The sequence below is a fragment of the Paralichthys olivaceus genome, chromosome 12, assembly GCF_024713975.1.
Source record: "Paralichthys olivaceus isolate ysfri-2021 chromosome 12, ASM2471397v2, whole genome shotgun sequence".
Lineage (NCBI taxonomy): Eukaryota > Metazoa > Chordata > Actinopteri > Pleuronectiformes > Paralichthyidae > Paralichthys > Paralichthys olivaceus.
In genome coordinates, this window is record NC_091104.1 from 2,034,732 (window position 1) to 2,050,357 (window position 15,626).

The 15,626-nt window shown below is 41.5% G+C and overlaps 1 protein-coding gene across 1 annotated transcript; it reads left to right on the forward strand.

Moving 5' to 3' along the window:
• Nucleotides 1–9,219: 9,219 nt before the first annotated feature.
• LOC138412242 (golgin subfamily A member 6-like protein 25) lies at nucleotides 9,220–10,777 on the forward strand. The gene is made up of 2 exons (XM_069535679.1): nucleotides 9,220–9,828; nucleotides 9,946–10,777. Exons 1-2 carry the CDS (start codon nucleotides 9,223–9,225, stop codon nucleotides 10,225–10,227), a joined length of 888 nt encoding a protein of 295 aa, XP_069391780.1. The 5' UTR covers nucleotides 9,220–9,222; the 3' UTR covers nucleotides 10,228–10,777.
• Nucleotides 10,778–15,626: the final 4,849 nt, after the last annotated feature.

The window sequence follows — 15,626 nt, forward strand, 5'->3', positions numbered from 1 at the left end:
GTACGTTTCAGTTGGACCTTAATAAAAAGATGTTTCTGAACCCACAATGGTTGGACTGGTCTGTCTCTGGCTGTCGTGAGGGGAACCCCGTGGCGTGGTCAAACGCCACACTGGCGCCTGAACTGGGACCTCGCACAGCCAGAGACAGGGACTGGGTACAATCGTTGGGGAAGGAGACGGAGGAGATCCTGAGGCAGACGCAGAGGCAGACGGAGGAGCTCCTGAGGCAGACGGAGAGGATGAGGCTCGAGCGTCTCACCTGCGGCACCGAGCTGGAGAGGGCGGGGAGCGCTGGTCCCCGATCGGCGGTGAAGCCGATGGGTCCGGCTCCAGGGTCAGCGGGGAAGCTGACGCCTCCGGTTCCAGCGCTGAGGTCGGCAGGGAAGCCGAGACCTCCGGTTCCGGTGCCTCGGTTGGCGGTGAAGCCGACACCTCCCAGGCCGACTCCTCTTCCTGTTCCCGTGTCAGCGGAGAAGCTGACGCCTCCGGTCCCGGTGCCGAGGTCGGCGGGGAAGCCGACACCTCCAAGTCCTGCTCCTCTTCCTGCGCCGAGGTCAGCGGAGAAGCGGACGCCTCCGGTCCCGGTGCCGAGGTCGGCGGGGTCTCCCGGACGGCGGCGCGCCACTGTTCCGGGTTCCAAGGTGTCCGTGCGGCGGCGCCCACCTGCTCCGGGGTCCAAGGTGTCCGTGCGGCGGCGCCCACCTGCTCCGGGGTCCAAGGTGCCCGTGCGGCGGCGCCCACCTGCTCCGGGGTCCAAGGTGCCCGTGCGGCGGCGCCCACCCTCCAGGCCGCCTGAGAGACGCCGCGTCCCGCGACGCCCACCTGCTCGACCCCCGGAGCGCCTCAGTCGATGGGCTGGGTTCCTCCCCTGGCCGGGTGGAAGGAAGGGGGGGGGGGGAGTAGTTCAGGCCGGATAGCTCCCGGGCCTGAAATTGACGGTGGGGGTATGTGGAGGTGAAGGGGCGGAGAGAGCACCTTCACCTGCACCACTGAGGATCAATCAGCACAGGTGAGAGCTGTTAGCTGATTGATCCTCAGACTTTAAAAGGAGGCAGCAGAGCTGCCTCGGGAGGACGCACAAGACACTCGAGAGACACTCGGGAGACACACTGGAGAAGAACACTCCAAGAAGCCAGAGGTCCAGCAGATAGGGCTGGACCCATTTAAGTTCCGTATTGTACGTTTCAGTGGGACCTTAATAAAAAGATGTTTCTGAACCCACAATGGTTGGACTGGTCTGTCTCTGGCTGTCGTGAGGGGAACCCCGTGGCGTGGTCAAACGCCACAATTAATTTTTTTAGTAATCTGGCAAACAAATAAACCAATAAACAAACAGAGGTAATAAATGGATCTTTCCAGTTATCTTCATCTGGTGAAACACCTTTTGTCACCACCAGTTCAACCAGCGAAACAGTTTAAGACTGGTCGATGTTTTCAGCAGAGGATCTAGAAAAGAGGGATTGTAGAGGAGGAAAAGATGTTCTCCATCTCATACATTATTATCTATTTGCTCAGGGTACTTTGTAAAAGACGAATAGAAGAAATATCATCTGAAAGAGGACAACAGTTTTGCTCTACTTCCACTGAATGTTGCTTGGACAGAACCACTTCTTCCAACTGTCTGATCAAAGTTTTCATGACTTGTTCAGCATATTTTATATAAATAATATATTGATATAGATATATAAATTGTATAGATAATATCAATATACCTCTAGTAGCTGGGTTGAAGAAGATTGTGACTGTGTTGCTCCTCTTCATTGGAGGGATGAACACAAGAACAGCGAGATACTGTAGTGTGTTGGAAATGTTTACAATAAAACTCGAGGAACCTGTTGTTCACAATAAATTAAACAAATTAATAATTTCTTTTAAAGTCACACTGTCCCGTTGACCAAATAATTGACACACTTTTCAGTGGAACTACTTTCTACCAAGAAATGTTCTCTTTCCAGCATCACAGGGGTCAGACACTCACTGATGAGAGGCGTCCCCCTGGTGATGGGCAGCAGGTTGTTCATGATGAGCAGGATGAGGGTCAGCTTGAAGGAGGAGCGGTTTGGGGCCCAATAATACTCAAGATTAGCCGTATGATACATCTTACTGTGTGGTTGTTCAGGTATATGAGGGGCAGAGGAGATCTCAGCATGTAGATTCCTGAAAAGATCAATGGTTCAGTTACAACCAGTATAGTACTGTTTACTTCCTCTATTTACTTTGTATTCCATTTACATGCTGAAAAACACATATGGGTCACAGTGTAGAAATTGTTAAATAAAACTTTTGGGGGCTGAGGCCTTAAGACAACAAGACAACAAAATACTTTATTTGTACACATTCACATTGATAGATATAATCTTTTTTTTTTTTTTTTAGAGTTTATTAGTGTAAGCCAAGAAATATATCCTATATATCATCAAAAATCATGTACAAATACAGTAACAGAAAATCACAGAGATGGATGTAATTTAATATAAAAAACAAAGAGACACTGTGACACATACATCTGCCCGTCATTTATCTGGTCTTTAGTCAAACAGTCTCTTACCTTTGCTGTATAAAACACCTCACATGTGTAAAGTAGTTGTAGAGCAACATCTGCTGTAGTTTGTTGTTCTTCAGTCACTGAAGTTAAAGGAAAAGTCAAGTAAGAAAGACAGAGATGAAGCTGAAACAGCGCCATAATGTTCAGTCGCCGGGACGGGCATTACCTCCATAGTGATTTAACACTACCATAGAGAATGAATGGGAACGTGTTAGGGACGTTTAGCGCAGAAGGCCTGTGTTCGATTCCCGGCAATAGACTATTTTTGGCCAATTTTTTGGCAATTTTTTCGAAAATTTCGAAAGTTGAGCAGATGAAATGTCAACATGTACTTCTGGAATTGGTTTATTTGTGTAACAGACAATGAAAACCATTTGAAACTTTTTTCTTGAAATATCACTTTTGTAATAATAAGACAGTTAAGTGGGCCTTTTCATGTTTTGAAAAATTTGTGGCAATGACATTGACTTGAAATTGAGAGCAGGCATTGCAAGTCAGAACTGTTCATCAATAGGAAACACAAGCAAAGCATTCTATTTACACGGTATATTTTAGAAGCTCATAGAATCAAGACTGTTCCCTTCAAGTCTAAATCACTTTTGTATTGGGTCTGTTGTTTGCATTAGGGGGCAGCTGGGCTTTTAGCACCACTCTGCCCGAAGTGTGAGTTGTTGGGCCATGAAGAGGTATATTGGTATCGTGGTAAAATGCTCAAAGTTAACTAGAAAGTGATTCTGAGATTTACACACTTCCAGCACTACCAGTAAATCTTTCAAAATGACTTTACAAGCGTGGGTACGTCATGAGCCATAGTCATCCATAGTTATGCTGCTATAGGCCTAGACGGCGGGGGGATCACCCATCAGGCACCAGAAACCAGCACCTTCTCTCTTCTCTCTCTGCCTTGTTTATTTTATTGTATCTTATTACATGTCTCTAATTCCTTGGGTCTTCTCCTCCCCTCCTTGGTCCATGCTGTGCGGCTCTCCGGAACCCATCCTGGCCCGGGTCCTGATGAGGGATGGACCTAGTGAGGTCACCGGTTTGTCGCAGGGCTAACGTGGAGGGTCATGCAACCACCAGCACTCTCACCTGAGGACCTCTCACCTTTGGAGCCATGTTCACTACTACTACTGCACATGTTGGACCATGAGGGAGGTAGGAGTGCCCGGAGGGACCAACGCGCCCTTGGAAGACCATGCCAACATCCAGGTGGTGATTCCCGGGCTGGATTCAAGCCCATGACCAGAGACTGTGACTCCACCCCCCCTTTATTTCCTTTTTTCCCCTATATATATTTTTTTTCTCCACTCACCCCAACCAGTCCTGGCAGAGGCCGTTGATAGATACATGTAGGGAAAGTAGATTTAGTTCTCATGGCCAATGTGTTTGATGTGCAAGTGCTGCCAAATATATACAGAATATATCCTTGCTGGCCCATCCACTGCAGACAGAGAGGGGAAAGCTGACAGGAGCTCCGGGATCCCCTCCGTCTCCTGTTTATAATGCATGAAAATCCAACTTAACTGATTAAAGCTTTTGACAAGACCAGTTGATGCAGTCGTATTTTTTATTATATATAAAAATATATTTTTATTTCTCGCCGGAGTAGTCCTGGTTTGGGGAGATTATTACAGCTGGAGGTGCAGCGTGCAGGGAGAAGAGGCATGATAACCTGTGTTATGTTATTGCTCATAGTTGTTTTAGCTTTATGGTGTATTTAGTGTTAGTCGTTCAGTTTTGATTGCTTTTTTGTCATAGGGTTAAATATTAAAAACCTATGTTGGAGCTAGTGAAATAGGAAGTATATTCTGGGGATGTATAGTACGAGACCTGAAGAGGTCTTTCTGAGCTTGCTCCACAGAGCGCTGTGTGAGCTTGGGGTTCAGGGTTTTTTTTTTTTTTTTTTTTGTTTTCCCCCTGCGGAGCTACTCACTCTATTCTTTCTGCAAGTGTTCTAAATGAAAGGTAATTGTAACTTCATTAGCTGGAATGTTAAGGGGTTAAATCACCCAGTCTTCTCACACCTAAAGAAGCTCAGGGCTGGGGTAGCCTTTCTTCAGGAAACCCACTTGCATGATTCTGACCAATGGCGATTATGTAAATGCTGGGCAGGACAGTTTTTCCATTCTAACTTTAAAGGAAAGCCAGGGGTGTGGCCATCCTTGCTGATAGAAACATTCCTTTTGAGCCCTGCAACATTACAGCAGATAAATTTGGACATATTACCCATGTTTCAGGCAAGCTTTACAATAAGCCAGTGGTCTTGGCCAATGTGCATGCGCCTAATGTTGATGACGTACAGTTTTTCAATAGATTTTTCTCTGAACTCCCTGATCTAAATTCTAAATTTTTAATTCTCGGGGGAGATTTCAATTGTTATTTGGATGCAGTATTAGACCGCTCCTCACCTAAACCTACCACTCTCAGCAAATCCGCCAGTTACATTAAAGCATTTCTTGATGATTTTAGCCTTTCTGATCCCTGGCGGTTCTTGTATCCTACAGGAAGAGAATATTCCTTCTTTTCCCATGTCCACCACACTTACACTCGAATTGATTATTTTTTTATAGATAATAAATTCATCTCAAACCTTAAGTCATGTAAATACGAAAGTATTGTTATTTCTGATCACGCTCCCCTGGTTCTGGTACTAGCTTTTCCAGATGCTGACTATACAAGGAGACACTGGAGACTAAATCCATTGTTACTCTCCGACGAGAGCTTTCTCTCACACATCTCTACACATATTAAAACTTTTTTAAGCATCAATAGAACACCTGATGTGTCTAATAAAACAATTTGGGAAGCTATGAAAGCGTACTTAAGAGGAGAAATTATATCATTCTCAGCATATAAAAACAAGCAGACTGACATTGCTAATCAGATTTTAAACATAGATAAACAACATGTAAATTCACCTTCACCTGATCTATTATGAGCACGGTGGAAAAACTGGCAAACTCCTGGCTACTCAGCTGCGTGGGTTGAGAATGAACCAATTTATTGCTGGAGTACGGACTGATAATGGATGTATAACATCTGACCAGAAAGAGATTAATGACAAGTTTAGAACTTTCTACTCAAATTTATACTCTTCAGATTGTACAGCAGACTTTAATATTATGGAAAACTTCTTTAATAACCTTGACTCACCGTCTAAAGGTATCATGTCCAATCTATATAACCTTATTTCCAAACTGCACTGCTCTTCAGTGGCAACTATAAGAACTGCTTGGGAGCAAGACCTAAATTACACCTTTACAGAGGACACATGGGACTCGGTGCTTGATCGGATACACTCCTCTTCTATGTGTTCTTGACATGCACTTTTACAATTTAAAGTAGTGCATCGAATCCACATATCAAAAACCAAATTAGCGCGAATGTATCCTGATGTCGACCCTACATGTGATAAATGTAAAGGCGTACCTGCCTCACTCTACCACATGTATTGGACATGTCCCTCTTTAGGTAACTTTTGGACATTGGTTTTCCATGCGTTATCAGATATCCTCCATCATCGAATTGAGCCAAATCCCTTGACTGGTATTTTTGGCATTGCTCCAGATTTGAACTTACATAAAGCTATGCTCAACTTTCTTGCTTTTGCCTCTTTACTAGCCCGACGAGCTATTTCACTTAAGTGGAAGGACCCAGCTCCTCCTTGCTGTTCACATTGGCTCAGAGACATGATATCCTGCATTAATCTAGAGAAGATTAGATACACTATTCGGGGATCAGAAAACAAATTCTACAGAATATGGCGCCCCTTCTTGGTATTTTATGAAAAACCTTCAACTATAATTTTTGAGTGACCCCCACCCCCCTTTTATTTTTTTTATTTTTTAATTTTTTAAATTTTTATTATCTATTTTATTTATGTATCTATTTTTCATGTATTTCACCTTTTTTTGGTGGTGTCTGTGCTGTGCTTTTTTCAGTTATTAAATCTTATTAATCTTTTATCTTTCCAAGCGTGGTTGTAATTTTTTTATTTTTTATTATTATTATTATTATTCTGTCTATTTACATTTTTTTGTCAGTAGATGTTTAAGTATGTCCATGTCCGGATGTCTTGACAAGGGATTGTTTTGTGTTATGGATGTTGTACGAAAAATCTAAAAAACTTTTTTCCTGTGCATTGATTGTCTTATATGTATTTTATCATTAATAAAAAGACCATTGAAAGAAAAGTAGTTTGTAAAGAATTGTTTTGCTGTATTGAGAGACCTGCCTGAGATTAACAGATAATTTACTCAAGCTGAAAAGTGCACCACCAGTGATGATGATTCTCAGACTGAGTGAGGTTGTGACGATATGTAATTACTTGCCAAAAAGTCCTTTTTTATGAAGTTACAACTAATTAAACACATTCCTGCACATGCCTAAACATGTTTAAACACATTAGCAGCAGTGTTCAAACATTGTAAGTGAAAGAAGTTTGACTTCTGACCCAGCTCCGAAAGCTGCCTGAAATGGACCACACTAAATGTCTGATTACTAGCAGCCAGTTTGTGCTAGGGTGGAAAGCTGATATTGTTGGGAAGAGGAGAGTCTAATCTTTAATTTGGTGTATAAAGGCAAAATTAAGCAAAATTTTTCTACTTGTCAGCGCCAGTGTACCAGGCGATGTACGAGTTCTTACCCCTTTTGCAAAATAACTTCCGCAAAATCCCACCCCCCCAACCAAACTCCACTCCCCGCCCGCTCTCCGCTTCCCCAACGGGCGCTGACCTTCGGGGACGTGTGCATTTATCAGACCCGTGGTGCCCCGGCTGCTTTGGTGACACTAGATGACCTCGAACTGATCGCTGGCCCTCGTGGTGGCGACGTCTCATTCGAATGTCTGCCCTATCAACTTTCAATGGTACTTTTTGTGCCTACAATGACCACAGGTAACGGGGATTCAGGGTTCGATTCCAGAGAGGGAGCCTGAGATCAATTATTATTAAATTATTGATGACCATATACGACAAAGAATGACATAATGTGCCACACTCACGGCTGATGAAGGGCTGGATGCTGAGGGTCAGTGAATTGTGTGAGATGTGTCAAATCTGTTGGTTATTATTTTTGTTCATTATCATATGTAAACAAATGGAGGCAAGATTTTTAAAATATATTTTGCATTGAAGAAATAATTGTCTGCATTCAGATTAAGCTCTATATCATCAAATCAGTAATGATTGGATGACTAATGTGGATAACAAAGACATAAATATTACATAAACCAATCCTTTTAGCCCATTATTAAGTGGAACATAGTAAATTAAATTAAATGGAAACAGTCAAACACATCTGCAGAAGCATTGACAATTGTATTGATTTAATATACACACATACAAATATTAATAATATGCATTTTCATTAATATCTTATGCCACTGACAGTATTCGACCAACACTCACAAAGCACTGCTCAATAGCCATGAATCTATGAATGAAATTAAAATATGAAACCTTTATTTGCAGTGTAAAATCACATTGAACACATGAACAACACACAACAATACAATACTTAATCACAGAATGTCAGTGCCTGTGTTGTGCATCAATAGCTCTCACACACTAAAATCACATAGATCAACATGTAAATATACATCCTCTCAATTATTTCGCATCAGTTTTAGAAACCAGCCAGCATCAAGGTCCACACTTTCCTGACACACACACACACACATTTTTTACAAACACGAATCCAAACATGCTGCAGAAATGCACAATTCCCCATGCTCTCAGTGACACACAATGCAACAATTAGTTTGCAAAAATGTACCCACTTCCCGGTGATGGTAAAGTAGTTGACTACAGCTGCTCTACAGTGTTTTCCATTTTCATTATTTTATTTTCATCCTACTACATTTATTTTATAATGCTTGTGCTGTTAAGATTTCACACTATGTACTTACTGACACATAGACTTATATTTTGTTGATGCTTATGTGCATATCTACATACTTAATTTAACACTTCATAGCATATTTAATTAATTCCCTCAAGCATATCACACATTATCTAATGGATCTGAAATCCTTGATTGATTTTCTTCATTTGGTCAAGAGACTAACCTCAGTCTCAGACAGGGATCACTTAGCTATCAGTGCAACATGTGTATAGTAGCCGCCTAGCTCAGGATTTGTGTATGCTCCGCAGTGATGTGCATCATATAGAAGTCAACCTGATAAACCCCCAGGGGCCGCCATGTTGTGCAGTTATGAAAACTGCCATGGAAACGGTTGCTACTTAAAAATCTTCTTTGATGATTGATGTGGCGGCAACCATCAAAGGGATTGCTGGCCTGCAAGTCCTTATCAAATCCAATCAAAGAACCAAAAACTCTAGACATTAAAGGATATTTCTTTGGTCCTCTGAACTACCAAACATAAATAACAAGTTCCCTTGCTTCAAGTTATTAGCTTGTGAAAATAATAGACCGTCAACTGAGAAGACCACAGTCCTCATTAGTGAAGACAACAATCCTGCCTACGGAGACAACCGCTGATTTGTTCATTAAATATTCATCAAGAAGACACTGCTCTCATAACTACAAATCCCCCTTTACCAAAATGGACATCCTGGTAAGAATTATTTTTTTTTAGAAATGTATGTTCAGGTTGTGTTGAGTGGACTTTTAATAATGAATTCCATGTTTCTATTTTTCAGGCATGTGGAACAATGCAGTCTGAGATTAAGGCTCTGAAAGAGAAGCTCAAACTGAATGATGAGCTTCTGATAAGGGAGCAGGAGAAAATGACAGCTCGCTCTAAAGCCCACATTGGTGTCCTGGCTGAACTAGCTGTACAGAGCAACAAGGTGAAGGCTCTGGAAGAGAAGCTCAAACAGAACGATGAGCTTCTGATGAGGGAGAAGGAGAAAATGACAGCTCACTCTAAAGCCCACAATGGCAAACTGGCTGAACTGGCTGTACAGAGCAACAAGGTGAAGGCTCTGGAAGAGAAGCTCAAACAGAACGGTGAGCTTCTGATGAGGGAGAAGGAGAAAATGACAGCTCACTCTAAAGCCCACAATGGCAAACTGGCAGTACAAAGCAACAAGGTGAAGGCTCTGGAAGAGGACAATGTGGCTCTGAAGGAGAAGGTGGCCCTTTTGAAAAGGGATTTGAGCAGGCTTGAGCTTGTGGTGACAGAGATGGAGGAAAGGCAAGCTCACAGCCAAAAGATTGACTCCATGGACAAGGAGACTCAAACCAGCGATCTGCTTCAGGATGAGAATAATGCTCTTCAAGAAGAGCTGATGAAGCTCAGAGCTTCTTATCATGAGGTCTGTCTGAATCAGACTACCAACCAGGAGAAGTTCGACACTGAGCTCCAGGAGGAGAAGCAGGAAAAGAACGTTCTCCAAGAAGAGCTGATGAAGCTCAGAGATTCTTATCATGAGGTCTGTCAAAATCAGACTACCAACCAGGAGAAGTTCAACACTGAGCTCCAGGAGAAGAAGGTTCTCCAAGAAGAGCTGATGAAGCTCAAAGCTTCTTACAATGTGGTCTGCCACTGTCATGAAGCTGATGTTTCCAGTCGGGAGCTCAATGGAGAGAGTAAGGATGATGTCACTGAGGAGAAGTCTCTCTCCAGTGTTCTCCCTGAGAAACCAAAGAAGACTTCACTCTGGAAGAGAATCCGCCACGCTCTGGGGTTGAGAAAACCACAGTGTTGGAAGTAGTCAGCAGCGCCCATCCAACAGCACCTGAGCTGACCTTACCCAGTGTTGTAATGTAACGAACTTCTTTAATAACCTTGACTCACCGTCCCTTTCTCAAGACCTGAGAAATAACCTGGATGCGCCCATCACCCAGGAGGAAATTTCAGCAGCTATATCTTCTATGCAATCAGGTTAATCCCCTGGCCCAGATGGGCTTCCATCAAATTTCTTTTAAAAAAATTCTGCTGATCTAGCCCCCGTCCTGTGCTCAGTGTTCTCTGATTCCTTAAACTCAGGTGCACTCCCTCCCTCGTTCAATCAGGCCTGTATCTCCTTGTTGCTGAAAAAAGGCAAAGACCCACTAGATTGTGCTTCATACAGACAGATTTCATTGCTAAACACGGATGTAAAGATCCTCGCCAAAGTTTTGGCCCACAGACTGGAGGATATCCTTCCTTCTGTAATATCGCCAGATCAAACTGGTTTTATTAAAGGACGCCATTCGTTTTACAATATTCGTCGGCTATTTAATATTCTGTACTCCCCCAAACATGTGGATTCAGAGTGCCTTGCCTCTATGGATGCTGAGAAGGCATTTGATATAGTAGAGTGGAACTATCTTTTTTTTTACACTTGGAAAATTTGGTTTCGGTTCTGTCTTTTTGTCCTGGATCAAAACATTGTATAAATGTCCTTCAGCCACTGTTTTGACCAATAGTCATTACTCTGAATACTTTGATTTACACCGTGGGACCCGGCAGGGTCGCCCACTAAGCCCACTCCTTTTCGCAATTGCCATTGAGCCTCTTGCAATTGCCTTACGTAGCAATGGGCGGGTACAGGGAATATGGAGGGGAGGAGTCGAACATAAAGTCTTGCTGTATGCAGGCGACCTACTTCTGTTTGTTTCAAAACCAACCACTTCTCTACCAGAAGCCCTCACGATCTTAGATAATTTCAGTCAATTTAAATAAAAGCGAACTGTTCCCAATTAATAAAGAAGCTCTTAAACTTAACTATACCCAACTCCCATTAAGGTGTTGAAAGATCAATTTAATTACCTCGGAATTTGTGTCACCAGAGAATTCAAAAACTTGTTGAAATCAAATTTTCTCACTTTATTTGATCAGGCAAAACAGATTTTGTCTCTGTCCCTTATTGGAAGAATAAACTCGATTAAAATGACATTGCTTCCAAAGTTCCTCTACTTGTTTCAATGTCTTCCCGTTCTCATCCCCAAATAATTTTTTAGAGCCCTTGACTCATTATTGATATTTTACATTTGGAATGGTAAACACCCTCGGCTGCGGAAAGCATTTCTCCAAAGATCCAAGCAGGCAGGGGGAATGGCTCTGCCTAATTTCCAGTACTACTACTGGGCAGTGAATATTGGGTGTTTGTTATTTTGGAGACATTTCCATCTCGAACCCACTTCCCCGGCCTGGGTTACAATGGAGGTCTGTGCCAGTAACCCTGTTTCCTTACCTGCCCTCTTAGGTGCCGCACTTCCACTTGCTTCGGATATTCCCAAGAGCAACCCAGTAGTTAAACACTCCCTGTTAATCTGGGGCCAATTTAGGAAAAGTTTTGGACTACAGCTTTTTTCACTTAAAAGCCCAATTGCTGCTAACCATCTATTTGCTCCTTCAATGGCTGATGGCGCATTCAATATTTGGCACAGAAAAGGTTTGAGATGCTTTGAAGATCTATACATTGAGAATTGTTTTGTGAGCTTTTCTCAACTAACAGAAACTTTTTGGCATTGCCAAAACCCACTTTTTTAGATTTTTACAAATTAGGACTTTTATACAGCGCTTAACGACCCAATTTCCTTATAAACCCCCAGTTACCCCTGTTGATATATTTCTTTCTGTTAACCCCACCTCTAAAGGTATCTTGTCCAATCTATATAACCTTATTTCCAAACTGCACTGCTCTTCAGTGGCAACTATAAGAACTGCTTGGGAGCAAGACCTAAATTACACCTTTACAGAGGACACATGGGACTCGGTGCTTGATCGGATACACTCCTCTTCTATGTGTTCTTGACATGCACTTTTACAATTTAAAGTAGTGCATCGAATCCACATATCAAAAACCAAATTAGCGCGAATGTATCCTGATGTCGACCCTACATGTGATAAATGTAAAGGCGCACCTGCCTCACTCTACCACATGTATTGGACATGTCCCTCTTTAGGTAACTTTTGGACATTGGTTTTCCATGCGTTATCAGATATCCTCCATCATCGAATTGAGCCCAATCCCTTGACTGGTATTTTTGGCATTGCTCCAGATTTGAACTTACATAAAGCTACGCTCAACTTTCTTGCTTTTGCCTCTTTACTAGCCCGACGAGCTATTTCACTTAAGTGGAAGGACCCAGCTCCTCCTTGCTGTTCACACTGGCTCAGAGACATGATATCCTGCATGAATCTAGAGAAGATTAGATACACTATTCGGGGATCAGAAAACAAATTCTACAGAATATGGCGCCCCTTCTTGGTATTTTATGAAAAACCTTCAACAATAAAGTTTTAATTAGCCCCCCCCCCCCCCCCCCCCCCCCCCCCCTTTTATTTTTTTTATTTTTAAATTTTTAAAATTTTTATTATCTATTTTATTTATGTATCTATTTTTCATGTATTTCACCTTTTTTTGGTGGTGTCTGTGCTGTGCTTTTTTCAGTTATTAAATCTTATTAATCTTTTATCTTTCCAAGCGTGGTTGTAATTTTTTTAATTTTTTATTATTATTATTATTATTCTGTCTATTTACATTTTTTGTCAGTAGATGTTTAAGTATGTCCATGTCCGGATGTCTTGACAAGGGATTGTTTTGTGTTATGGATGTTGTACGAAAAATCTAAAAAACTTTTTTCCTGTGCATTGATTGTCTTATATGTATTTTATCATTAATAAAAAGACCATTGAAAGAAAAGTAGTTTGTAAAGAATTGTTTTGCTGTATTGAGAGACCTGCCTGAGATTAACAGATAATTTACTCAAGCTGAAAAGTGCACCACCAGTGATGATGATTCTCAGACTGAGTGAGGTTGTGACGATATGTAATTACTTGCCAAAAAGTCCTTTTTTATGAAGTTACAACTAATTAAACACATTCCTGCACATGCCTAAACATGTTTAAACACATTAGCAGCAGTGTTCAAACATTGTAAGTGAAAGAAGTTTGACTTCTGACCCAGCTCCGAAAGCTGCCTGAAATGGACCACACTAAATGTCTGATTACTAGCAGCCAGTTTGTGCTAGGGTGGAAAGCTGATATTGTTGGGAAGAGGAGAGTCTAATCTTTAATTTGGTGTATAAAGGCAAAATTAAGCAAAATTTTTCTACTTGTCAGCGCCAGTGTACCAGGCGATGTACGAGTTCTTACCCCTTTTGCAAAATAACTTCCGCAAAATCCCACCCCCCCAACCAAACTCCACTCCCCGCCCGCTCTCCGCTTCCCCAACGGGCGCTGACCTTCGGGGACGTGTGCATTTATCAGACCCGTGGTGCCCCGGCTGCTTTGGTGACACTAGATGACCTCGAACTGATCGCTGGCCCTCGTGGTGGCGACGTCTCATTCGAATGTCTGCCCTATCAACTTTCAATGGTACTTTTTGTGCCTACAATGACCACAGGTAACGGGGATTCAGGGTTCGATTCCAGAGAGGGAGCCTGAGATCAATTATTATTAAATTATTGATGACCATATACGACAAAGAATGACATAATGTGCCACACTCACGGCTGATGAAGGGCTGGATGCTGAGGGTCAATGAATTGTGTGAGATGTGTCAAATCTGTTGGTTATTATTTTTGTTCATTATCATATGTAAACAAATGGAGGCAAGATTTTTAAAATATATTTTGCATTGAAGAAATAATTGTCTGCATTCAGATTAAGCTCTATATCATCAAATCAGTAATGATTGGATGACTAATGTGCATAACAAAGACATAAATATTACATAAACCAATCCTTTTAGCCCATTATTAAGTGGAACATAGTAAATTAAATTAAATGGAAACAGTCAAACACATCTGCAGAAGCATTGACAATTGTATTGATTTAATATACACACATACAAATATTAATAATATGCATTTTCATTAATATCTTATGCCACTGACAGTATTCGACCAACACTCACAAAGCACTGCTCAATAGCCATGAATCTATGAATGAAATTAAAATATGAAACCTTTATTTGCAGTGTAAAATCACATTGAACACATGAACAACACACAACAATACAATACTTAATCACAGAATGTCAGTGCCTGTGTTGTGCATCAATAGCTCTCACACACTAAAATCACATAGATCAACATGTAAATATACATCCTCTCAATTATTTCGCATCAGTTTTAGAAACCAGCCAGCATCAAGGTCCACACTTTCCTGACACACACACACACACACATTTTTTACAAACACGAATCCAAACATGCTGCAGAAATGCACAATTCCCCATGCTCTCAGTGACACACAATGCAACAATTAGTTTGCAAAAATGTACCCACTTCCCGGTGATGGTAAAGTAGTTGACTACAGCTGCTCTACAGTGTTTTCCATTTTCATTATTTTATTTTCATCCTACTACATTTATTTTATAATGCTTGTGCTGTTAAGATTTCACACTATGTACTTACTGACACATAGACTTATATTTTGTTGATGCTTATGTGCATATCTACATACTTAATTTAACACTTCATAGCATATTTAATTAATTCCCTCAAGCATATCACACATTATCTAATGGATCTGAAATCCTTGATTGATTTTCTTCATTTGGTCAAGAGACTAACCTCAGTCTCAGACAGGGATCACTTAGCTATCAGTGCAACATGTGTATAGTAGCCGCCTAGCTCAGGATTTGTGTATGCTCCGCAGTGATGTGCATCATATAGAAGTCAACCTGATAAACCCCCAGGGGCCGCCATGTTGTGCAGTTATGAAAACTGCCATGGAAACGGTTGCTTCTTAAAAATCTTCTTTGATGATTGATGTGGCGGCAACCATCAAAGGGATTGCTGGCCTGCAAGTCCTTATCAAATCCAATCAAAGAACCAAAAACTCTAGACATTAAAGGATATTTCTTTGGTCCTCTGAACTACCAAACATAAATAACAAGTTCCCTTGCTTCAAGTTATTAGCTTGTGAAAATAATAGACCGTCAACTGAGAAGACCACAGTCCTCATTAGTGAAGACAACAATCCTGCCTACGGAGACAACCGCTGATTTGTTCATTAAATATTCATCAAGAAGACACTGCTCTCATAACTACAAATCCCCCTTTACCAAAATGGACATCCTGGTAAGAATTATTTTTTTTTAGAAATGTATGTTCAGGTTGTGTTGAGTGGACTTTTAATAATGAATTCCATGTTTCTATTTTTCAGGCATGTGGA

What these genes read in the sequence shown, in the direction of transcription:
- LOC138412242 (XM_069535679.1), top strand. Translation starts at nt 9,223, where the DNA reads ATGCAGTCTGAGATTAAGGCTCTGAAAGAGAAGCTCAAACTGAATGAT. An exon ending in TCAGAGCTTCTTATCATGAG is followed by an intron (nt 9,829 to 9,945) that starts GTCTGTCTGAAT and finishes TCTTATCATGAG; the next exon opens with GTCTGTCAAAATCAGACTAC.